Raw genomic sequence first — 27,135 nt, forward strand, 5'->3', positions numbered from 1 at the left:
TTTTCCTTTTGAAATAAGCAGCAGTCCACCTGCATCTTGAACTTCCAAATATTCCAAAGTTTTATCTAGGGAGCAAGAAGTTACTAACTCCAGGCATTCATACCACACATGAACACGTCGTATTACAAAGTCCAACCAACTGCCATGCTGCAATGGCATTCCACATGCCACTGCAAAACCACGTACAAAGCAAGTTGCCTTTCGTCAGTTTTGACTTTGTGACTCAATTTAACTACACACACAAAAGGAAAGTTTAACTTTCCACTACATTTGTAGTTAGCCTCCTCCAACAGAAAAAAAGAAATCAGGACTTTGTTTACTTCTCTTTCCTAGTAATCCCCTCTCAGGAAAGGGTAAAAGTGAAAATAGCAGCAAGGGGGACTCAAACCAGTATTTCCAAGACTAATAGTTTGCTCTCATGTGCATCAGATTACAGGCTTCTGTTCCATTGACATATCTGCACAAGTTAACCACATAATACTGTTCTGACGCACAGGAGTGTTATTATCATTTTACATAAAGAATGAGAACAAAAAAGATAATCCCTGTTAAATCAGGGATTTGATTGTTATTCCCTCTTTAAGAAACCACTTTGGGCATGAAGCATTTGGCTAGTGTTTCCCCCAACAGATTTTTGTAATCTTTGAAGGGAAAAAAAGGAAGGGACACAGCAGGAGAACCATCAGCATTAAGGGGATTTCAGTTCATACAGTAGTGTTTGAGCAATACAGTTATACACATGCTGAAAGTTTTACCTTAAGAGACTCTTCTCTTGTATTAACTTGGACATAAGCTTTGCAAATCAGTGAAATTTTGCCAAGAATGAGAAGATGCATCTACCGGCTTAATTAGCCATAGCTAGTTTCCAAATAATTTTCATGGTGTGCTGAACACAAGTTAGAAATTTTGAATTTTAATGAACTTAAGCATTATAAGATACTGAAATAACAGACAGACTGGAAGAACAGCTTTTTCTGAAAACTGTTAAAGGGTGAAGAGTTTTATTTTCAGTTATGAAAATGAATGCTATCCATCACCACTTTGAAGGGCCAATTCACATTAGGGCAAAGGAGATCTAAGATCAGAAGCATGATGCAGATTGCAGAACTGCATCTCAATTGGTTACAGCATGTTCACCTTTCAGATTTTATTCTCCCTACTGCCAGGTAATTTCTATGGCAAAGGCAGCTCTTTTTGCTTCTAAATCAAGTACAGCCCCATTTCATCATCCACTGTAGCCCAGGAGCTTCTAAAATTTAAATATTTCAAGACTCGTATTCACTACCGTATTTCAGCTTTTTTCGTCCACGTAAAATTACGTGTAGGTGCCCTGACTAAACTCCAATTCTCAGAAGTGGTGAATAATTTCATTAGGACTGGTAGTGTTCCCAAATCATCCATGTTACAGGTTAAATAACAGTAATGACAGAAGGGTGAGAAGCAGTGTTTATGGAGAAAGTTGCACCATCTGAATAATAGTACACGTGACCTTCCATTCATCCCTTTCAACTGCTTTTGTATCCGAGCTCCTTTAGATTTTTTTTTTTTGCATGTATCTTTTCAGAAGTGAAAACTTAAGTTAACCTCTGATGAAAACTCCCGAACAGAAAAATTTCGGTACTGTAGAGCACTTCCCAGGTTAAAAGCTCCATAACAATCAGAATGCTTTACACAACATACCAGTATGCCCCCAGCAAACATGTAGTTAGTAAGTCTGTAGCAGCTTTAGAGTGATTTCTGATTCATGATGCTGTTAGAAACTGCCGGATTAGATAAGTAATCCATTTAGTTATGCTTGAATGATTAAGTGCAGTTTGATTTTTGACAAAGCTTTAAGTTTCAAAACAAAATATCAGAACATTTCATGTAAGCTAAGTTATTTTAATGCAAAATAATGCTTCCTCATATAAATACTTCCAGTACTGAGACAAGCTGGGGGGCAGGGAGAGGGGGAAGGAGAGGAAAATACAGTAATGATTGTTTAATAGAGATGGCTTAACTTGAAGCAAGTGTCCAGTCTCTTGGCTTAGGTTTAAAAATGCCAAAGCAAACCAATTGCAAGGCTGTCTAATGAAACAGAAGAAAACAAAAGTATTCATTAAAATTGCAGTAAGTAATGTATGAAGTTGAGTTGTGGGTTTTTAAACACAGTTACAGTTCTGAAGGTTTACATGCAACAGACTACATAAGAGTTTCAAAAGTCTGGTTGAACTTCAAAACAAAGTTATGCAGGTTAGCCCCATACCAGCAGTCTGGCACGGGTGCCTAGCTACTGGTAACTGCTCTGAGTTATTTAACTGTACTCACTGGCATGCATAAGCACGACCTACAAAAGAGCTCTAAACAAAGCTGAAATAAAATTCCTGGCAAATGATTGGTAAAGGGCACCACCTTGGCAATTGTGTTGAAAGAAGTTATCAAGGTCAAAACAGTCAGCTCTAACTTCCTAAAGACTTCTTTGAAGATTACATTTTGAGTTTGCAATAGCAGACTACACACAGCTTGTTTTGAGTGCAGTCAGCATGGGAGCAATACCTCAACCAAAGCAGGGAACTGTTTTTTCCTACTAACATCCGAGTTGTGATAGGAATCTGTACACTAGTAGTTACGTTTCATAATCATAATTTTACAGCTGCATTATCTGTTACCAAAACCAGAACAAAGTGACAGACTGAAATTAGGGACCTTCAACTATCCGAAGTTAAACTCAACTTCAGACAAAGTGTTTTGCACGCATGTACACATCCCTGATAGTTGCAAAAGTCTGCTTTGGAGCCTAACGGAGTTCAGACTGCACAGAGTGCCTCTAAAGTAGCTAGACTTGTACAACATGGCTTAATATTTACCACTTCAGGTTCAAAGGTTTCACTTTTGTGTATGTGCTTAGTGAGCTGACAAATAAAACAGAAAGGACAACTTCTTGGATCTCCCTATGTTTTCAGTGTTCCTCCAAACCCAGAACTTTCAGGTCCCACCAACATCCATACTCAGTAAAAAAAGCTAAAAAGTGATATCTAACAAAAATATTTTTAAGTCAGTGATTGCATTATTGTGACAAATCTGCACTGCTCAGCTAAAATGCAATAAATACTGCATCCAATAAAAGTTTGTAGTAAACTCATGAAGCCTGAGCAGGTAGATGAAGAGCCCTTTAGCACACAGCTGGGACTATTACACATAGAAAAAAAAATAACACTTGACACTGTACAAGACTGTGTGCTGATGGGAATTAGTTTAACCAGTGTTAAAGCAATAGGATAAATCAAACTGTACTGCACACTGCAGCCAATTTTAGCATGATTACAAGAGGGCATTAGCAGCCTAAATGAACATGCTGGCATCCAGTTCATCTTCTGGATATCCATAGCATTGCTCCATTCCTCCTCCTTTGTATACAACTGTCCTGTTAAGGGAAAACATGGATTCTGGGAGCAATTAATAAAAAATTTTTTTTTTCTAACTTGATTCTAAAGCTCTGAAAAATTAAAACATGTCCTCAGAACTGACTTACAATGTGACTCAAGCTTCAGCTGCAAAAAGTTTTAACAGCAAATTCCTTTTAATATATACTATAGAAGATAATTAAAGCAACCACTTCAAGTACATCCACTGTCAGTACTCATTTGCAGATCACCTGCACCACCTTCTACTTGCTCAGAAACAGAGGTTATACAAGACATGGTACATATGCACATGCATAATATACACACACTCTTAATTGGTTAGTTAGAAACCCTCTATCATAGCTGAAATTGTTTGCTTAAAGGGTTAACCTGTCAAAACCTGTTTAGACTTATACTCTCACATCCTTCTCCAGAAAAGATCTGAACCCCTACTTTCTACTCCCAGTTTTGCAGTGTGCTAATCAAGGAAGAACATGTAATACTCATGCCTTCCCATCTACTACTGTTTCGTGTCTTGTAACAGCAGCATGATAATTAAGCATTTTACATCCCTGGAATGAAAAAAGCTGCTTGGTTTACCTGAAGATTGTAGAACATTGCTGTATGTGTGTAATACCTCTGCATTCTCCATTTTAAAGAGCATGAAAAAAGTGGAGGGTGAGGTGTTTGCTATATGCATTTTTTTTTTGCTTAAATGAATACTGCCCCCTCTACTTTCAGGAGTAGAAACCTGAACAGTCAGTCTCCTTGTACAACATTGAAACTGCTTTGTTATAGAACTAGTGGCAATATTTGTTTCATAAATGTGAAAGAAAGTTTTGAACTACGTTCATGAAGACTTTTAAATATCACTATTTTTTTTGAAAAAAGATGGACCCAGTAATTACCCAGATTTGAAATTCAATCCAGATTTTTCAGTTGTAGTCCAAAAGGACAATAAAATTCCATAACAAAAGGGACACACCTGGCATTTATGAAATCCAGTTTGGAGCAGATCTTATATATGAAGACAAAAAGCCCCCATATCTATGTCTCAATAGAAGAATAGAAACAAGCCAACAATACCTCAACGGTAGATGTTTTAAGAGACAGGAAGACTGGAACACCTCCAAATCTGCACCTTGAATAAAAGCTCAATAAATAAGCTCCAGAGTAGAAGTTAGTGAATTGAAGGGTTCAAGAAATTAAACCATATATTGACTCTTCTCCTTATCACTCACCATAAGGTACAGCTGGAGAGGCATAAAAAGGAAATGCAAAGTCATTAGAGAAGCTCAGCAAGGAAGAAACTTGGAGATGTTTGGAGGCCAGGGATCAAGTCTTGTCCAAGGCTGAAGAATACAAAGAATTGTTAAGTCTTCCTTTCAGGCTTAGTAATTATTGTACACAAAAGGGAGGGGGGGGACAACCCCAAGATATGTTAGAATACACTACTTAGACTGGGCATCTCTAACACTGAAGCACAGATTAAAATTTCTAGAGACTGGAGGCATAGGAACTCAGGCATCTCATATCCAGAAAGGTTTCTCCTAGGGAAATACAGCTGCCTCAAAACCTGCTGGAAGAGCAACATGGCAGGGGTGCAAGCAATTCAACAGCTTTCTTTTTTGACACTGCTGTTGGACAGGCCTAACAGGAAAATTACTCTGTGCTAATCTGTTACTCAGGAGCAAAGACAAACTAGTTGGACATCTCAGCAACAGCCTTGATTGCAGTAACCATGAGATGGTAGGATTTCAGGGACAACCTCCTCAGAGCAAAGACATTCCATCCCCTTGTGGAAGAAAACAAGCTGGAATAACAAGAGGCCATCTTGATTCAGTGAGCAACATTTGACTGAGTTTAGACACAAAAAATCATGAGAGGTAGAAACAGATTGCCTACGAAGGACAAGTACTGAAGCATCACCCAAGCATGCGGAGGAGGAATTAGGAAGGCCAAGGCTGGAGCTAGTGAGGGATACAAACGGCAATGGGAAAGTATTCAACTGGTAGGTCAGCATCAAAACAAAGAGACATGGATAACACAGGCCCACCACTGAACAGTATGAGCTACGCTGTGACAAAGGGAATAGAAAAGCTAAAGGTACTGGATACCTTCTTTGCCTCAGGTTTTGAAGTCTTTTCCAACAAGATCTTTTCAGCCTCCCAGGTCTTCATGCCTAGTAGTAAAGTTTAGAGGAGAGAGGTACTATCTAGTCAAGGAAGATCTAATCATGATTACTTAAAGCTGGACTTGCAAGTCCATGAGACTGGATGGCTTGCATCCAGTGGTGCTTGAAGAAGGTAGATGATGCCATGATGAGGCTGTTAAGATATCTTTAAGAAGCCATGCTAAGGAGGTAGGGCATCCCCCTGATGGTTAGAAAAAGGGCAAGAAGGACTGAAGGAATAGATTTTCCCACCAGGCTGTGGAATCTCCACCTCCAGAGCTCTTTAATGAATCAGGATGCACAGGGCTTTGTCAAAATTCTACAGTTACCTCCGCTTTAAGAAGGAGTTTGGACTAGATTACCTCCAGAGGTTCCCTCCTGTATATACACAAAGACTTCCTAAGTATCCAGCCACGTACCAAAAGTATGAAAGCCATTCTTGTTAGACATTGTAACAAGGCCTGCACAGTCTTCAAGGTGATGTGGACATTAACAATACTGGGAGGGAAGAAATAAATTCAGCAGTAAGAAAAAGTTCAATGAAAATTTCAGAAGACAAAGATTCAGAATTTTAAGAGATCTGTAAGGTACACTCAAAAGGGTAGAAAACATTAGCTTTTAATAGAAGCCAGCATGTTTATTTTCTGAAATGTTTCAATACTTTCTGGTGACACTTTAGAAAGGTTTTTTAAAAATAGTTTTCACCATCATCTGCAGGTGACAATCATCCTGAAATTCGGTATTAAAAATACAGATTCCTGTTAATCCAAAACTATGAAGGATGACTTCATAACCCAATTGCCAGGTATCTGAAATTATTCTTAAACTTTTATCCACTAAATTGATTGGTCCCAATTAGTTTCTGTTTCAGAGACTTTTGTAACCACTATGGCACAACAAGCAAATCAGGTACACTGAACATGTAAGAAGAGGAACACATTAATTAAAAGCCTTTCGCTTTTAAAGGTTGTAAGTTCAACACAGCATTAGCAACAGTTGTGTTTCACATTCCTTATTGAGTACTGATATTACAAACCTACTTTTTTCCTACATTATTAATGCAGGAACTGATTCTAAAACCAGAAAATTTAAGGAAGTATGCTTTAAAGTTTTGAAGTCCTGGGAAGACACCAGCAGTAACTATAATTTATTTACTTCCACCCTAGTATATTATTGTCTCTGTTAAATTATTCAGCATATTCTGCGTAATAATACTACGTACCTCATGCTACAACATTTATTTTTCACATTTTGTGGATAAAATGTAAGTTTAAATAGTATCAGATTCAATACACCTGACCTTTACACAAGGCTTTAATGTGCTGTTTGTGCTGCCAAGTTTATAACGTGAGATATATATAGGAAAGTGACAGCACAATCCTAAATTAAGTTTTAAAAATACTTTAAGCTGTATATAGCACCTACTACATTGTTTGAGAATTAAAAAAGACTCACTGAAATGTTCTTTCAATTACACACAACTCTTCAATACCAGAAGCTTGGTTTGCGGGGGGATCTTTTTTGCTGTTTTGGGGGAGTTTTTGTTCAGTTTGGGGTGTTTTTTGTTAGGGGGCTTGGGTTTGGTTTTGTTTTGGTTTTTTTTTTTTTTTTTAGTTTTTACCCGCTTGAAGCAAGAATTTTATAAAACTGGAAAGAAAAACCTATCACTGTGCCTAAGTTCCCATTCTCCTCAAAAAAATATTGACAGAGCCTTTATTTGAGCCACATTTACTGTCTTTGAGATTGGATTTTACAAGCAATAAAGAAATACCCATTCTCTGCTTAAGATGACACTCCAAGTTTACAGACACAGTTGAAACTGACCTTTTCCAGGTTCAGGCTGGCCTTGTCAAGCATGTCTCCTGGATTCCAGATCCTGCTACCCAGGGATTACAAACGCTTGTATGCACAAAGGCAATGAAGGTAGAATTAGTAACCCCTGACTGCCAAAAATGAGTTGGGAGCAACTAGTTAACATCGCCACACAATATATTAGTACAGTCTAACAATACATTTAGAAGGCACTCCATCACCATCTTGAAGTCCTGAAATACAATACATTGAAGTGTAACTAAACAAATAGCTTTTAAAGTTGCCTTTTTTCCCCTCTACCAGAGGCCTAAAAGAATTTTTCCAGACCGATCAAGTGTTAAGATACACTAAAAATAAAGGCTTTTTTGAGAGTGTTGAAGACTTATCCCACAGTTCATATACTAGAGGAAAATAGAAGCTCTCGATGTTCTACTTCTACTCTACTAGACGTTCAAGCTTCACTGTTTACTGTCATTTCAGACAACCAGCAACTACAGCAAAGTACACTCACTAGAGGAACAGTAAAATACTAATTCACAGCTCTGCTGCTGAACATGTGTGGTTTCTAGTAACTCTTTTGGATGCAAGAAAGCTAACAAACAGGATGCACAAACAATCTGCCATAGATTGGCTAGAGCAGACAGGTTTGGGAAGTATGCCTTAGCTACCAATAAGGAATGGAGAAGTCATCATCTGCCCTTTCGGTGTTCTCTTTGCCTACTTCTCTTTGAGGAATTTGTGTATCTTGCCAACCAACTCAAAGCCAGGCAAAGTTAAGCAGTAGCAAGCCAAGAGAGAAGGAAGAATTGAACAAGAATGGGAGATGCAAAAACTAAAGAGATCAGAAATTAGTGGAGATTGCTCACTCACATCCCCACTCAATCAGGGTTAAACCTACCTATTTTACTGACCCATGCATTGCTGATTTGAAAAAGGAAACAGCCATTTGGCAAATCATTATCTTTAGAGGTGCTAAAGAAAGCACCTTAAAAGGCAATCCAGTATCATTTAAATATACACTGGTGTACTAAAAGTGACATGCTAACTGCTAGCACCAGTGACAGGAGGACTCCTTGGCTTTGATCTCTCTTCATTCATAGTCACTAAAACTTGCGCTTGCATATCAAACTTACTTTTCCAAAACCCTAAAACAAGCCAGTTTCTGTCTCCCAGTAAAGAAACTACACGATAAGAAGTTCTGTACCCTTCTGCCCAGTGCAACTACATTTTAAAAATACATATCTTACTTAAGTGTGTTATGTGCTTTAAGGAGAAATTTGCTGTTTTGATACTCAAAGGAAATATCACCTTCAGAGGTCAAGCACCCTTATTGAGTATAAGTCATTCAGCCTCAGAAAACTTCTATGAAGTAGCTCATACCAAGCTTCTGTGTCTAGCTTAAATTAAACGCCAAACACTGCCTGAAGAAGGGTTGTCTTACAAAGAGTCACAGAAGAAAAGTACACAGTTTCTAATGCTAATATTTAATTTAACTAGCAATTTGCAAATTTTTGGGAAAAAAAAATATAACTAGTGTTTTCCATGCATATTTTATAGACCTACAAGTGCTACATACTTTCAAGTAATATATGCCAATTCTTACATGCATCTTCCAACAAATATGAATGAGATTTACTAAGCACACCACTGTGATTGTGATCCTCAGCTTAGTTTAACCACCAGTAGTACCAAACGTGCAAACATACTATAAAAGTTGTCAGGGAGAACCTAAGCTATTTAAAACTGAAAAGGACTCTGTTTTCAGCATGATACAGAGCAAAAAAGATACTTAAGTCAGCAAAAATTAGCTTAGCAAGCTCAGGTTAGAAAGTAAAACCTTATTGAAACTAACCAAAACCCAAAAGGCAATTTATTAATTTAGACAATCAAGCGTTAAGTCCATTGGTTTATATTCATGATAAAGCACATACGTATTTTAGCATGTATTTTAACATTGCTCTTACTGATGAACAATAAAGACTAATGATTCTTTTTCCCCCGCTATAACACAGCAGACATATGCAAAGAGTTGCAAACATAAGATTTGCATAAAACAGTACTGGAACAAAATATGCGACGATGCTTGCCTAAAACACTCTTAGCCTCCCACCATAACTTACAGGCTTCCAGAGACATAGGTTGCTTTCTGGGGTCTACTCTTCTAGAAGTTTGTTCAAATGTTTTTTTGAACCCTCCTATAAACTTACACATCCCAGCACTGAAAAGAGTTCCACAGCGTACTTCATCCTCTTAATCATCATGTGGGAAAAAATGAAAATAAGAAACTACTTCAAAGGTTTCACCTTCCAGTTTTACTGTTAGGAGGAAATGGGAACAATTGTTCATTACCTAACTTCTGTACCACTTCTAAAGTATCCTTTAGAGACTTCCATCTTACAGCTATCTCTTCAACACACACCCACTTACTGTTTCACCTCAAGAGCTCTGACCTACTCCAGGATGCTGCACACCAAAACTGTTTTACAGTTTCAATAAGTATAAAATGATGAAAAGGGATGAGAAGGGAGGAGAGAACAAAACATAAGAGTACAATACGCATAGTGGAAGCACACAATGGATTTTTACACTGGAAGCATTGTTTTCCTGCTAGGAATTAAGAAACAGTAAACAAAGATTACATTTGTCTTTTTGACTGCATAACTGAGCATGAATATCTAAAAATGTTCAAAACCAACCTCAAGTCCTACTACTACACAGGAATAATAGGTTAAATTCAGAACATATGACTTTGTATGCAACACTATGACTGTCCTGCCTTCATTCTTTCTACCTCTGTATTTATTTTACGCAAATTATGGTAGATAGTAATAAGTTTACTGCTAATAAATTTTGTCCAACTGATCCAGAAATTCATCTCTAGGTTACAGTTTGAGAGCTTACCGACCTCCTCCAACTTCCTGCAAAACTCACTGCAATCAAACTCCCTCCTCTTAATGGCTTATTAACTGTAAGGTATGTAGGCACATGACCTAAGATCATTGAAACCACCCTTTCAGATGTAGGGCCCAATTTTCATAAAAAACCCATAATGATTTACTGGGTCACTGCATCACTGACATTCACCTGTACAGGACAGTGCTCACTTTAATCTTCCCTTCTTTTGACCACTCGCTAACTTACTTTTTGTTTCCAGCTTCCTGTGCATGGAAAAGCCTCAGCTGAGAGCAGAAGCACCACAGGTGACCTCACGCTGAAGGCATCACTTCAAGGCAAGCTTTGACCAAAAAGGAGACCCCACTTACATCGTTTTCTAGGGAGCAATAGGGACAACAGAAAAAGAGAACAAAACAGTAGCTGGGAATACAAACCTAACAGCTCATCATTTAAGACATGACAGACAAGTCTTGCTTCCAATATGGAAGCCTAAGATTTCAAAGCACTAGTTGCACAGGGAAGAACGAAAGCTAAGTGATCACTATACCATTGTTCCCCCATGTTATTCTCATACAACAAAAATCTGTTTCCTTGTTTGAGGATAAGCTAACTCTGTTTTTCAGCATCCCCAAACCCCAGAAAATTTTATTTTGGGACCATTTTAGTCATTACAATCAACTCAAATTTTCTCCTTTTCCCTCTTTACATTTGAGAAGCGGTTTTATATTCCTGCAGAAAAGTCTCAACTGAAGACTCAGAGCTATGCCCAAGTTGAATTTTGACCCCACAGTTTCATGCTAACAGCCATGCAATTATTTCACAAAGCACCTGAGGATATGCAATTTTGTTTAAAAGACTCATTCCATTTGAAACTTAGACATGTATCTGTTCACATAGTAGTAGAACAATAAAAGTAAATACCACTTTTAGTGAGTTGAAGCAAAAAAGTCAAAACATTTTATGCCCGCCACAATGCAATATACAACAAAATCTGTATTTCCCCCCTTTGTGTTATAAGTTACCATTTTTTTTTCTTTTAAACTCTAAAGAGTTAGTTTCTGTCAATTACTTCTGCTAACTCACCACACTAAAATTTGCAAAGCTGACAAGATACCAAGACAATTTGTTATCTTGGGGGAGGTAGCATCTCCTTTATTTCAATTATTAACATTGTTCTACTACAAGTCAGATCTTTGAAAAGCCATTAACATTTAAAAGTCTCACAGACATGCTGTTTAGAAATTCTGTTTTCTACATTTTCATTAAAATCCTCCTTTGTTTACCCTGCCTTTTTCCAGACTGAAGTTGACAGTCATCTAGAAAGTGATCATTATAAGTCTTCTGAAGAGTATCACATATTTCCTGGAACAGAAATAAAAATTATACCTTGCTAGTGGATATTCTGACTCTAAAGGGCTACTCACAGGCAAGGCAAGTCCATCCAGTCATCAGTGTCTGGAATAGCTTAGAATCAGTAAATAAAAGAATAACACCAATTATGGGCACTAGTAATACAAAAAAGCTGCACATGAAGCACACTCCTCTACTTTTATCTCTCAGAAAACAAACTCCAATTTGTCTATTTACTACCTGCATTAAGTTCTGCTCATTTTATGATTATCTGCCATGCTGCCTATCTATCATCATGCACTTGCTGCTCTACTAGCAACAGCCATTCAAAATACAAACTGCTCCTAGCACCTTTGAACAGCTGCTGTGCATGACTTAGAGCTGGACCTGGTCCCCCACCAATCCATATGCAACGTTTTCCTGTGGCTACTGAAGAAGATGCTCATGCATGCTACTGGAAGATCCATAGGGGACACATACTAGAAGAGCAAATGAGCACAGAGGACAGTGAGAAAAACCTACACACATGTATTTAAGAGCTACACACACAAAGGAAAGCTCTAACTAAGAGGGTATATAGGTCTTCTCAAAAAAGAATGGCTAGGAGTTTCTCTAAACCTAAGCTTCCAGGGAGCTCAAGCAACTCTGATACCAGAAATTATTCTGAACTTACTTTAATATTTCCAATAGCATGCAAACACTGTGGTTTATAACACAGTGACAAAACTCCAACATGTCAGAGGCTTCATTTTTGTTTCCCTGTTATCTTGCTGCAATTGAAGGGGCAGGTAAGTATTTAAGGTAATGAAATCCCTAATAAATGAGAAAACTGAGTAGAGTGATTCTTTTAACAGTCCTCTATATTTTTATATGGATAAATCCACTTTTTATTTGCTTTCATTCTAAATCTGAACTGTTTTCCTTGCTATTCCACATCCAGTTTTGAAGGCAGATTTCAAATTCGTCTCTTCATTGGGATGTGCAGACATTTTAGAAAAATATAAACAGAAACCAATCAAAACTGAACATCACCCACATTTTTTTAAAAAAGCAGAAATGAATACACAATAATTTATGCATTCTTCTGTACATGAATAAAACAAATTTCCACACATTAGAAAAAAATCCCAGTGTCTAGTCAGGGCTTGAATTTCCTGTAATGAATTTTAAACTTCATTCTAGGATTCTAGGAGAAGCACAAAAAATGCAGTAGTGATACCAAACTCATTGTCGCAAGTTAAGAAGAAACAGGTCTTACAACCAGGTATATGAGGTTATTCAGACTCACCTTCCCTCATTGATTTTTGCTTTGTCTCCTTGACAAGAGAAGTTCTCAATGTAACCTAGACTGCAGTTGATTCGTGTCCAGTCAGGCTGGCACACAGCAAGGAAGTGAGGACGCAGTCTGCCTATGGAGTACTTGGCAATGTCTGTCAACGACTGGCTAGCAGCTGCTCCAAAAATGAAGGTTCCAATGGCTTTGTAAATAGTGGCTATGTAGTTATTTCTGACAAATGAATTTGAGTGCAAATGATTATAAAAGACAGACAGAGTCTCTCCCAGGATTATCTGAAAGAGAAATAAGGACAACAGTTAAAAAAAGGTAATCGCTTAAAGAAAGCTATTACTCCATTGTTAATACTCAGACATGTAGTTTCAGAAACTTATCTTTTTATAAACATTAAGTTGCAAATTTACATTTTCCAAGAGTCAGCAGCAACGATGCCCAGACTTTAAACACTTTTATGTAGAAGAAAAAACCTTTTACCTTACCCTGCTTCATGTTGAACTTTATGTTACTGATTTTCAGAATATTCATTAAAACAAGGCTGTCTCAAAGTAACATTTATTCATATTACTTGGCATGGACCCAATTAGAAACATTTTCTCCAGTGTTACATTTTATTCTACATTTTGTTGTCTTCAGCTAATTTCTCTATTTCATCATAAAGTTGTTAGGTTTGTTGTGAAGCCGGAGACTATTCTGAAGGGTCTAGATGTCATTTCTGGATGTGAAAGGCCTCAGGAAAATTAAATCTTTGGGGGAGAAAGAATACTAATGAAAGTAGGGAAAAATAAGCATTACTGAGGTCCTTCCAAGGAATTTTCACCCTGCATGTCCAAGGTATATGCATCAAGTGTGCATCAAGTGTTGACAGGAAAGCAGATTTAATTTTGTTTTCCTGCAACTTTATCTTTTGCAGAAAGTAAAGTTTGTCCTTAAACCAAGTACAAAACTTCACCCCAGACAGGTTGGATATTGAACCAGACGGTCCCATTTTGTACAGAAAGGCTCGACTCATACAGATGATCAGATGGGTGGAAGACTGTATGCATCTATGCATAAGTGACCTTCAAGAATCCTATAAAGATTAAATGATGGCTCCATCTGTCACTGGAGAGTGACAAGTCCAGGATCCCAGCAAAGCAGAGCTTTGGTGAATGAAGCTGTTATAAAACACTCTGACATCTGGGCAGACAAAGTAGCTGTCAGCAACTTTGTACATTAAGGCAAACAGACAATCCCATCAGATGCGTGACACTGAAGTTTTACACTCTGCACCATACCGAAACACGGACTGAAGCAGAGAAACACCAGAACATGGACTAAAGCTGAGAAAATTTTCAGTAAAGAAGATGTTGGTAAGCTCTTACACAGAATCTACCTAACCTAGAGAGTAATCTCATAATGAAGACAGTTGAGCAGAAATATCACAGCCATGATTGGTAAATAAAGAATCCCTCTTAAAGATAACTGCTGCAAAACATGCAAGAAGGTCACTTATCTCAGTTGAGGTGACAAAAAATTAGATGATGTCAATGCAGCTACTTCACTGGACGCAGATATCAAAAAATATTCATCTTGAATAATCTGACTGAGCATTGAGTAAAGGACACCAACACTTCCTTTTACCATCTGACTTTAAAGCAATCTTGACGGAAAAGCCTGATTTCACAACTAAAAGATGGCCCCTGACATTACAAAGGTAACTTTGTTAGCTAAATGTTCATACAAGTTCTTATAGAGATTGGATAAATTCAAAGAAAATACATCCATTAAGAATTACTATATTCACTGAGGCCTTTTCTGCCTCAGGAAGTCCCTGAGCGCAAATGGCTGGTAGCAAAGTAGTGAGGGCAGAACATCAATCTTTGCTTGCTCTATTCTTACGTTCTTCCTCATTCATCTGTTTTAACCACTGCTAGAAATGAGGTAACAAGCTAGATGGACTTCAGTTGTGACCAAGTACTGCCACTCTTAGATAATATTGACTACCAACAGTAGTTACAGGGTGAAAAAATAGTCCCATCTTAAAAGTCAGGATCTTTTAGTATAAACCACCTGCCAGATAATGGAACAGACAAAAACCAAAAAAGTTTTATCCGCTCCAGAAATATTTCTGTAAATTTTTGAAGCAGTTTTTTGAAGAAAAGGAAAACTGGACAAGTCAGTTTTGATTCCCAGCCCCACATTTCTACAGTTATGAAAAAAAATTCCACTCAAGAGCAAACATAAGCTACAAGTCAACCTTTATGTTGGAATCTAGATTAAAATCCATTAAGTCCTTATGCAAGAAAGAGTTAGATTGCCATAATATCCCTCCTTATTTTACCCCATTAGCCCAGAGAAACAGCTGGCCAACACTGAGATTTACATTTAGCTGCTCCTTTTCCAGCTTTGATTCCTAAAATATACTTGGATAAATATTAAGAAAATCTTATTTGGCAAAGAAGAGTTTTAACTCTGCTCAAAGTATAGTTTTGATGAGCCTGGACATAACCCAACACAGAGCCATGAGTGGAGTCTGAAGCTTCTTAGCATATCTGGATAGGGATCTTGAAGCCCCTGTTGAAGGGACATTGTTGGAACTGAAATACAGTCCCACGAGACTTAGGACACTAAATGGTTAACTGATGAGGTCCAGCTCTCCATCTGTCCATGCCCAAGGAGATGCCCCCACCACTTTTTGCCCCAGCACTGATATTGTGCTCTTCCAGAAGCCATTTCATTCAACCTAGCTCAAAGAAAGCTGCTGTTTTCTGCCAGGTTAAGGAATTTCACTAGCTTATCCTGGTTCAGACAAGCCACCACAGGTGGCAAGAGATAGGGTAATAGTGCAACCTCGTCTTTTGTCCACAGTAAGCTATTAGGTTAGCTCAGCTGACAGCATGTAATTATATCTTAAGGATACAGAGTCACTACATGCTTGAGCCAGTTCAACTGAGCTAGGAGCTGTGGTCAAAGAGGGACATCCCAGACTGGCAGTTGCAGAGGCAAGCTCTCCACCTCACTGATCTGGTGTGAAGAGGAAGGAAGGAGAACAGCACTCTGTTTTCAACCAGGTTAGGTGCAGCATGAAAGCAAGCCCTAGCATTAACTCGAACACAAGTAGGCCCAGTGTTTTATCCTGACCTTTGGGGAAATATCCAGGGAAAAACTCCCTGGCTACTTATTCTTTTTATTCTAGTTATGCTTTTGATAAGTTCTGATTGGAAGCCATAATATTTTTCTATTAAAGAACTGACCACCTGTTGTTACACTTCCACACACAGAAGTATTTCCAATGACTCTCTGACAGAAAAATGCTTACTTAATAGGTCATGCAAACTCGTTCTGAAAGTAGTAGCTCTCAAAATAGAAAAGCTTGAGATAGTAATTTAAAAAACATTAATGTTATTCTTAACTGATACAGTAAGGGAGGAAGTTTTTATCTCTCAGGCTATAGAATTAAGCCACAGTAGTTCTAAGGGATTCTTCCCTGTTCTGTAATTCTAGTTGTTTGACCTCAATTCAAGAAAAGCTTTTAGTTATTCTTGTCAGAACACCGTTTCTACTGCACCTGGTCTAAGGACATTATTTTAAAGTCAAGAAATCTTATAGAATACAGTTTTAGAAGTCTGTATCAACAGATTACCCCTCCTCCCTCTTCCCCACCCCCACTGAAATCAAATGCAATGAAGAAAAGTTTAACTTACAACAATTATACTGAAAGGAATAATTATTCCTGCTAACAACTTATAAGAAATGGTGTCCTCTTTGTATGGATACCGGATGGATTCATCACTACAGAAAACTCCTCTCTGGAAGGGGATACGTCTTGAATTGAGAATTGCAAAAGGCAAGCCAGCTAGCAAAAAGGAACAAAAAAATACATTACAAAAGCAACACAAACTCTGGTGATTATACCCCCGCATTTCCAAAGAGAAGGGCATGAAGAGCAACGGGCATGCAGCAAGGTGGAAGGTTATGCACTTCCTTTGACCAGTGACTACTGCTTTGTCTTTGCAGCTCCCAGGAAGGGCTAATGAATGAAGGAGAGAGCAGGACAGGATTCCTCTCACCTTTGCATTTGTGGCAAAGGTATGGAAGCATGCCAAAACCATGATTGAGTAAACAGTTCAGTGACAACCACCGAGTTGTTCAATCTGCTGCTACTGCCACAATTATTGACTATTCCTTTATATTCCAGTGAACAACAATTGCCCCATTATACCTTCTCTGGACAGCTTTACAAGTCAGAAGAGCATAATTTGCATTTCATGAAAGCAGAAAAGGGGTGCTTCACAGGGAGTGCAAGTGCAAAGGGAGTTTTCAGCAAGAGATATGGAAAAAAGGAAAATACACATGCATGCAATCTCCTCACTTCCACACACACTGGATAGTTCCCTGGAACAATGTGGTCACTGCACAAGCCCTACAACCTCAGAGCATGAAAATTTTATTCCCCTCTCTTCCACAAAAGAGGAAGCCTTTGGCTCATCCTAAACTCAGTAGAACACAAGATTAAAGCACACAATGCTTTGTACTATTGCACCTCAAGAGACCTGCAACGCTAGTCCTTTGAACAGCAAAGTTTCTAAAAAAGCTCAAAATAGGATACAAATTACTACAAAATAACAGAATCACATTTTTAAACCCCACTCCTCCATTCTTGACACACATAGAGCATCTGCACAATCTATTTGTGTACAGGGATGAACACCCTCAGAAAGAAATGTCTGTATGGAAAAAAGAAGTGGGGGACTACCAAGAATGTTCAACAAAACAATAAATAATCTTTAACTTAGGGATGTACAGACCAGTGGCATTAAAGTGCTTAAAAGCCCTTGATTTTGTGCTCAAAATTCGGCAGTATTGCACATAAAATGCATAGCAATTTAGAGTTAGACAACAAAAATCATCTGGGGGGAGACACTCGTAATCTACCAGTAAGGAGGGTATCAGAAGGATGAAAACCAGTCTCCTTCCTTCCTGCCAGAGAAAGATGTTGCTGTAGTCTCAGTTCTCTCCTCAGGACCTGTGTGTCAAGGCATAGCCCACCTCTTCCTTTCCATATACACAGCTAGCCCCAAGTAAGCGTGTACAAAGAGTAAACATAGAAAGAACAGGAGAAGAAGAAAGGATAAAAAAATACCAACTAAGGTAAAAGAACACTTAGGGAAGATAAGTTACACAGACAGGATTTACAAGAAAAAAAAGAAAAATACCTAGGATCTTTTTCAACCCTCTTCCCCCTTTAACCTCAAATCCATTAAAGTCCTCAAAACTAAGCCTGAGTCCTGGGCTCACCATGAATGAGACATACTGTTGTTTCACCAATGATTTGCTATCGATTTTGTTCTTCACACCATAAGGTGACTGCTTAAAAGAATGCTTCAGTTTGAAAACAGACACAGAAGAACAAGTAACAAACTAATGGCTCATAAGGTGAAAATTTCCTTGAAGTGATCTCTGATGAATGACACACAGCTTTGTTCCACAACCAAGCAGTCACGGGCCTATCATAGTGCCCGTGTATTCCAGCTAAGCCCAAAGCAAAGAATCAAGTATCTTCTGTACTGTAACATACAAATCAATTGCATGCAAAACCTCCCCTCTGAAACTGGCAGAAAAAACCACTGTCATTGTGAAGAAGGTTATTTCCAGTTCCACGCCTGTGGGACTACAACTGACCTAGCTCTGGAAGCTGTCCAAGCACACCAACAAAGCAGAAGGACAGTAGGACGGGCTACGAGCCAAGCCAGAGCCTCACCAAAACACTGAGCCATTCAGACACTAGCCAGCACAGAGCCCTGGAGCTGGACTCTGCAGTACAGTGCAAAAACATAGCCTTTCCCTACCAGGAAAAAAAAAATCCCTTTCCCTTTCTCGTAATAGTAAGAGTAGCAGGGTTTTAAAAAACCCTGCAGCCCAGACCTCATTTCTGCCCCCCTCCTTGTGTTGGTATTGTGACAGCATGTCACAATATATCATCAGTTGTTTAATATTTAGCTAACATGCAAGGGAAGAGGCAGAAGCAGTGTGCCATCATGATGAGGGAAGGTGACTGATCTATATAATGCCGTAGTGTGTTTCCAAGATTCAAGACTGTATATTTGAGAGAAGTGTATTTTTTAGATCTCCAGAATTAGAGAATGACACATACAGAAATAAGAGTCTCTTGATTATTTCTAGGTTTACTAGTTTTAATCATCATGGTAAAGCAGTTGCTCACAAAATTAAGTTCAGCCTAGAAAAACCTTATCACAGCTTCATCACACTGCCACAAATACTTGCAATCATAGTTAGGTGGTGTCACTGACATCACATCACCAGCTCTGCATCACCCTTTTTGAAGACCTGCTCCATGAATAATAATGTCATGGTGGCTTACTCCTCACTTCCTCCAACCAACACCTGACTGTTTCAGCTTCTCAAGGTGGGAGATAAAATTTTCAGAGTGCTGGGGTTATTCAGGTGTTTCTGGCATTTTTTTAAATTGTAATTATCTGCTACTAAGTCAGAAATGGAAAGCAATGGTATGTGGATCATGAGAATGAGGTCCCCCATGCAGTGATGATGTGTGCTTTTCCATGCAAGGAGAAGCTGCCTGAAATGTGTGCTCACTCTTCAGCAATACTGAGATTATGATGTAATTAGTCTGTAATTGCTTGCAGCACCTTCCTGTATCAAGATCACACAAACAAAATACCAAACAACTCAAAGTTTGTTTTTGTTTTGCTTTTTGAGCAGTAAGAACCAGCTAAAGTTATTAAAGTGCCTTCTCTTTCATAACTTTTTCCACCTCTTTTACTCTATCTGAAACCAATTCCACTTTGCTAATGTTAAACTGAAAACTAAAGTCACAGAACTACAACATTTGTAGATTACCTTTTGCTCAATCCAAGGCAGTTATTAGCCTGAAAAAACATGCCAGTACTGGCTTTTGATGTCTTTTTGGTTGAAGTACTCTCCAATGTCAATATCTACTCCTTCAGAACATGCTCCATACAGCAGGTTTAATTTACTTCTTTTAAACACACATGTATTGGCTTCACTATTGGGTGGCAGGAGAGAGGAGAAAAGTAGAAGTCAAACCAGAGGGGTAGCAACTCCTACAGTTTCTCTCAAGTGAAGCCATTAAGAAAAACTTCTAACAATACTTAGGGGTTTTGTTCTGTTTTAAATATTTTTAAATCGGCAAAGTCTAGTTTTTTTAAAAAAAACAACTTAATTTCTTAAGTCAAAATTATTTCAAATATATAGCTTAAGTACTTTCTGCAGTGCAAGTCTCTCTCCCCCAAAGATAATGAAGCAACAGGGAAAAATACAGTTTGGCTTTTTCATTAGTACAAGCAGTACTAACAAGCAGAAGAACTGGCATAAGTGATGAAGAGGCAAAGCCTCTTATAATAGCAAGTACAACTTACTAAGGGTTTCCCTATAGTTGTGATAGACATGTTACTTTTTCATCCTGAGAGATCATAATTTCAGAAGACAGGAATAAGTTTTTGCATCACAGTAGCAATTTCCCCAAGTATGAAACCTCCTGGCACAGAAGGACTGGATATGACTGAAGATACCAAATGGTATTTGTCTTCATAATAGTACAACAATCATTAGCGTCAAGGTCTTTAACTTCCCAGATATAACTAAAGAACAAATTTTAATAGTAGTATAGGAGGTGGTGTACTTCCTTGCCAGAAGATTTACCCACATAAAAGTCTCAAAGAAAAGTAGTAAAGGTTCAACAGCAGATCACTGGGAAAAGAAATCCTGGTCATCTGCCATAGTCACATGTTGCCACACTAAGTTGAAAAGAAAGGCTCTGCTTTTTTCTACAAATATACTTTTTTCTAAGGGCAGAGTTTGGCACATTAAAAAGGAGAATTAGTAAAAATTAGTTGGGCTCAGTTTTACATGAAAGTAGAAGAAATTGGGGAGTTTAACTACTCCTTTTAAGTAAGGAGTGGAGATGGCAGAGGGTCATTAAAGGCTCTCTACTGAACAGTTCCCATATGACAATACCAAAAAGCATCCCTGATGTATACTTCATTTTCCAAGTCAATTGTAACACAGTGAAGAAATTGCCTAAAGGGAAAATGACAACAAGTATGTTAAGAGGAATTTTAAGGTTGCGAAGAGGTTACCAGTAGGGTAATCTCAAGTATAAAGCCAACAAGATAGTGTTATGCAGTGCATATATGCCAGCATCATTAATGAATAACAAGCAGATGTACTGCTGACAGAGCTAGCAATTCTTTGATACAGTGGAAGATCAAGGCCAGCCAGTTCTGCCTGCAAAACAACTCTTAAAGACTGAAGCAAGAGAACAGATGGAGATTTGTGCAGTAATAAGGTCAGAATCATGCACTTGGAGGTTAAACAACTCTGATGAGCTAGGAGCTTGTCAGTTCAAAATATGAGATTAAAATAGTGTCTGTTTCCTATGGTTGCTGTACATTAATATAATAGTGTGACCATTAGACAAGTCTTTCCAAAGGCATTAACACTTTTAGCCACCTGGCAAGAATTTCTTCTTAAACAGCATTCAATCAGAATTTGCAAACATGTGTGGTTTTAAAATTAATCTGTCTTAAATGCAGACAGAGAAGGACTGCTAAGGTACATCCCTCATTATTTCAAAAGCTGTAGAAGTTGGGTTTTGCACAGTTCAGCAGAATGAAAGGGCTGTAAATGAGCTAATTGCTTAGGCAATAGATACCAGAAAAAGGAGCAATACTGATCCAACAACAACCAAGAATTAAGCAGCTACAAATACAGCTGGCAACAAAGATATTCATAGCGAGGAAGGTATATATGCCTCTGAAACAGCCTTTTAGTCAGAATACAAGAGGTAGAAACACACATAGCTTGACAGGTAAGAGTAGTATTTTAGACAATTACAGTATACTATAATGTATATATACATATCATATATGTATATATAGGATGAGTCAGACTATATCCAATAGTCTGACTCATACAGTATAATGGATTAGATTTCCTCACAAGCTGAAGGGATTTCTGACTGATTATGTTGGGTTTTTTCCATAAATATCCTGTATAACACAGGTCTATTTCTTTCCAATTTCTTAATCTTGATTAGGTTTCTTCACTGTTACTGGGGATGAAGTTGATCTCTCCAGGGAGCTAAAAGCTGATCATCACCACTTCGGTGAAGAGAGAACATCACATTATATGCCGCACTTGAGTCGTCCTTTCCCCTCTCCTCAGGAAGGACATGACTTGACATTTATCCACATTGTATTTCACCAGCCATGTTATTGCCATCTTTTGTATTTACTGCTCCAAGTACCCTACCTTGCTGCCTCACTGCACACACTCTCCTCCAGGACATTTATGACTATACAGAACAGGGCAGACTCCTGGAGAGCTCTACTTGGTACCATCCTCCCTTGTGAAAGCCAGGGAGCACTTACTCCTACTGTCCACTTCCCGCATTTCATTTAATTATTTATACATTTAAGGATTTTTGTGAAGTAATCATTTGAATGTACAGATCTAAATAATGAATTTTTTTAAAAATGCTGTCTTTAGCCTGAGCACTCCATCCTCCTGGTGTATTAAAGGAAGAGAATAGATGTGACTGACACCAGGAAACAGTGGATATGTTTCAGACAAAATAGCTTTAAACATCTGCGCTTAAGCAGTGGGTAGCAATAGTCTCTCTCCAGAGTTTAGAAACAAAACAAATGTAAAAGATCTTGCTGTCTCTTCTCCCAGCACTTCAAGAAAAGCCACCACCACTTTCATGCTATTATCCAATGCCAACTTGATGGTGTAGCTTTAAACCAGAAGTGACACCTAGACTTCTTATTAAAAAACTGTAAGTAGTATTTTGAGGTTTAAGTCTCTTTACATGAGAAATTAAGATAGAAAGCACAAGATAGCATTTCCCCCGAATATGCTGTGGAGATTTCATTACTAATTGCATCAGCAATAACATCCATAGTATTCCTGTGTGCAACTATGTACACTAGAAATCCTGCCTGGAAAAACATGCATTTTGTGAAAGCGTGGTTAAAACTTTGAGTTGAGTATTACTCTGTATAACTGCTCACATTCTGTGGGGGTTGGTTATGGTATCATACAGCTCTTTGCAGATTAAGTTAAGACTTTGGCTTCCCCTCAGTACCAGAACAACGCTACTTTCCATTTCTTAGAAGGAGCTTTAAAGTTCAGGAGGGCACCTAGCAAGAAATACGCTTATACCATCACTCCACAGTTCACCAAGATCAGCTGCTGTATTTTTTCATTCAGCTTTCTCCAGAAAAGATGGGTAAAAAACCACTTTTCTGCATGAGCATTTTACTGCTCAAGGCAGAACAGAAAGAGGTACAATGGGGTGAGCCAGAGGAAGGGAAACAGAAGAGGCAGCACAAAAAGGAACTTTCCCCCTCTTACACTTTCCTTGTTGCTCATCTCTGGTTTCTGGTGCAGTCCCTTCCTTTTTCACCACCCCCTTGAGTCTCTGGTCTAAGTCCTGGATGTCAACAAGAAGTTATTAGTAACTAGGTATGAGACTTGAGACAAGGAAAAAGATATGCCACAAACTGGGGTTTTTTTGCTTAAATGAAAAGACTTTAAATACCTAAGTTGCAACTCCCTCTCCCCACATTCCTCCCTATTCCGTTTTACCCTTTTGTATAGTTTACAAATAATACCTTCAAAAACAACTCCAAACCACTGTGACTGTTTGGCTTTCTCACAGTTATGACCAAGCTTCACTCAGCATTTTAAAAGCCCTTGTCTGGAGCTCCTTCCACTGTCAGGCTGCCAACTATTTTACTCAGTTTCATATACTGTGTGCTCTTCGTCACTGTATTAACAAACGTAACTGAAGGATTGAGAAAAGTACAATATTAAGTCCACAGCCTTAACAAGCTAGTAGCTGCAATTTTTTTAAAAAATGAACTGCATCTGGTAAGAGTGATTTGTACCAGTACCAAATTTAAGTGGTGCTCCTCAGATCTTTCCTCACCCGATTTCAAACCGAGCCCACCAGAACACCCTCGCCATGGACAGGGCAGAAGCGGGGCCAAAGCTGGATGCAGTAACTGCCGTTTCTCAGCCCCTATCCCCCCCAGCACTGATCTCACCCAGTGATTATTCATCAATTCAACTAAAGTGCATCACCCCGCACATTAACATTCATGTAGTATAAACATGGGTTGTTATTATTATGTTGAGTTTTAATTAAGTTGAATTAAACAGAGTTTGAACAAATACAAATTAGCAGTTTATTCCTCAGAATAAGCTTGGGTTCAGAGATGATACTCATCTGTAGTAGTACAAGATGAACGGTTAGTATCAGGTAGACCTCATGCCAGATTATGAGGTTCAAACACTACTGCGCAAAATGGTTTCCACTGCCATGAATATACCAAAAACCCATTAAGATAAAACATTACTCATTTTTCAAAAAGTTTACCAGATGAGAGGCTAAGTCTTGTTCAGAGCATAATAAAATTATTAATACGTAACCTTAAACCTGAGAGTTAAAGGATGCAGAAGTCCACTCTGGTATCAAGCAGCAAGTTTAATTTCAATTAGTTGCAAAACTAAGGGCCATAAAGCTTTGACACTGCTGCAAGATCGAACAGTCTTCAATAGGTTTCATTACAGTCCCCTGCTTTATCAGCCTGCACCACAGCAGCAGCTACATTTGTCCCTCAAGAAACAGATTAATTAGCCCAGTAAGTGCTTATGTTGTTCGTCAAATAGGTGCTTTCAATAAAGTTTCCCTACAAAATGTATCCCTTTCACAAAAAGGCCATAAAAGCAATTTAGTTTCTTTCACCAGAAAATAAATCAGCATGATTGTGCTAATCTGTAGGAAGGAAAAGTTACAGTCAGAACATTGATATACACAGTAGGAGACATTTCTGAAAACATTAAGCCTAATGCCCAATAGGTTAAAGGTGGCACAAGAGCAAAGCTACACAGATCACTTTTGGGAAGGCATCATGATACCGAAGACATTAGCCTTCGCCAAACCAAACTAAGAATGTTTTGGTTTTGCATTTTTGAAGTAGAAGACAACATGGCCTGACCACCTAAATATCGTTTGGATGGGTTCAAGAAGTTAAGCCCTTTGAGAGAAAGGAATGTTATGGGTCTGTGGAAGTCCCAAATAACAGAGCTCATCTCAGAAAAGTGACTTATTCGAAACTCTTTTGCTTACTACTAAACACTTCCCTTGTCAGGAACATCAACATTTGTATCACATGTTTTAGTAGCAACAGTTTTTGCTAACTACTTTGTTTCCCAGAAACCCAGCACAGTGCTTTGGTTGAGTTAGAAGAACTGAACTCTTGTCCTTTCATGAATCAGTCCATCACATAGGAACTCACCAGTGAGTTGTGTCCCTTCAGCTCCTGAACAGAGCAGCCAGGCAAAGCTTTGGCAGATAACTATAGAAACCCTGCTCAGAACCTAGCATGGGGAGCAGGTGAAACTCAGCAACTCTTCAGTTGCTCTGTTCTTCTGCTCCTTTGGTGAGAAGGATGCTTCAGAGAAGCCTCCTTTGCTTGGGGCTTCTCCTTCGCCCAATCACACCTACCTTAGCTTCTTAGATCTCTTAGATCTAAGAAGCTGTATGAGTGCCACTGAAGCAGTTGTAAGAAGCAAGATGACTAGAGGAAGAAAAAATTGATTTGGAGGTGAAGTCACAGCAGAAGAGACCAACTGAACAGGACATGTGCAAATAGGCATGGTTGAACCTCGCTGCAAGAGATACGACAGATATTAGATTTGTCATTTATACTTGGAAGAGCTGATCTCATGCAGACAGCTTAAGACCAAAAATGCAGGACCAAGTACATCTTAGAGATTCATTTAAAAATATTCCTAGAGTTGCAAACCATACACACTACCCCCTGACTAGTCATGGCTTTTAGACTAGTCAGAACTACTTTTTAAACGTCTCTAAAAAGACTTGGGAAAATAGAAGTATCAGAAAAATCTTCTGGGGTTCTTGAAATGTCCCATCATGGATGTGTGCTGCTCTGGACACCAGCCTAGACATCTAAAGAGATTCATTTTTCCAGAGCACTACTAAGACTTGTTTGATCCTAAGTCTCCAAAAATTCTAATACAGAAATTGTGCTTCCCATCCAGACACAGAAAACATTTTGGAAAATTGAGAAGTATCACGCTATGAAGTGGTACTTGGAAAAGAACAAACATGGGTTTCTTCCCCAGACATTTTATTTCCTGATAAAAGGTGACAATGGGAACAGAAAGTTCAGAGCTATAAATGGAATTGTGAATTCTCTTCCAATTATTTTTTTTTTTAAAGAAGATCCCTGAGAGTTTCTAAACACATGTCTTGTAAACCTTCATAAAATTTCTGAAGACAAATCAGTGTTCAGGTAGCCTAGTTTGGTGGGTTGTTTTTTTTTTTTTTTACACTCAAAGACTTCTTAACAATGAAATATCTATGCCTCACTCATTACCGCAGATTATTTTTGTCTTTGAAGTTGTTTTATATTCCACTACACGCCTACCCCAACAACTGAAGCAGATAAGACTTTATTATTATTCAGCAAGGTGTTCAGGCCATTTCTTACCTACACTCAGAAGACAAGCAAGCTATTAGTGCAGCAAGGGGCATATGCATAATATTTCCGAGCATTTCTGCTTAGATTTCATGAGGCTTTAGGGACTAAGGACTAAATAACTGGATCAGCAATACCTGTACATTGTTGAATGCTAAGGGGAAGGGCTATAACCAGTCTACTACTCAATTAACTTTTTTCCACATTGCAGATATGATTCCTTTTGCTTCCCACCACAAGTTCTTCTTTCTACTTTGTGATGTAACAAAGCTGAGGTGTAAGTCCTACTTAGCAACAAGTATCCTGTTGAAAGTAGTCTTTGATTAGGGAAGAAAAGTTTGCACAAAAGTGCTCTTTATTAACTCTTATTTGCATAGTATTAGACCCAATTTTTACCATCAATTCCTTCATTGAGAAGCCTGTTCCATTCAGGAAAGTCTCATGTCAGGATAACATTTTTGAACAGATGTGGGATAATCAGCATTACTGCTCAATAAGCTTTCATGAGCCAGCTGTGTCCCTGCTGAGGATATTGACTCTGGAACATGCTACTTCCAAAAACTTAAGCTGCCTTGGAAAAAGTCTCAAGCCTCCATTGAGTCAGTCCAAAACAAAAACCAGTCTGAAAGTCAGATTCTCCTATTTCCAGACTGATCAACTTTCCCTGTCCATTTTGAA

General features: G+C 38.4%; 1 protein-coding gene across 2 annotated transcripts in view; it reads right to left on the minus strand.

Moving 5' to 3' along the window:
• The window catches only part of PLPP1 (phospholipid phosphatase 1), a 69,986-nt gene that overhangs the window by 21,767 nt on the left and 21,084 nt on the right, over nt 1–27,135 (minus strand). Inside the window, exons 2-3 of one of the 2 annotated variants that reach the window (XM_059833240.1) lie at nt 16,591–16,742; nt 12,902–13,182 (exon numbers count right to left, since the gene is read on the minus strand). In XM_059833240.1, coding sequence (XP_059689223.1) covers nt 12,902–13,182; nt 16,591–16,742 — 433 coding nt within the window. The remainder of the gene's footprint in view (nt 1–12,901; nt 13,183–16,590; nt 16,743–27,135) is intronic. The other variant, XM_059833239.1, reaches the window with a different exon arrangement.

The sequence above is a fragment of the Gavia stellata genome, chromosome Z (genome assembly GCF_030936135.1).
Source record: "Gavia stellata isolate bGavSte3 chromosome Z, bGavSte3.hap2, whole genome shotgun sequence".
Lineage (NCBI taxonomy): Eukaryota > Metazoa > Chordata > Aves > Gaviiformes > Gaviidae > Gavia > Gavia stellata.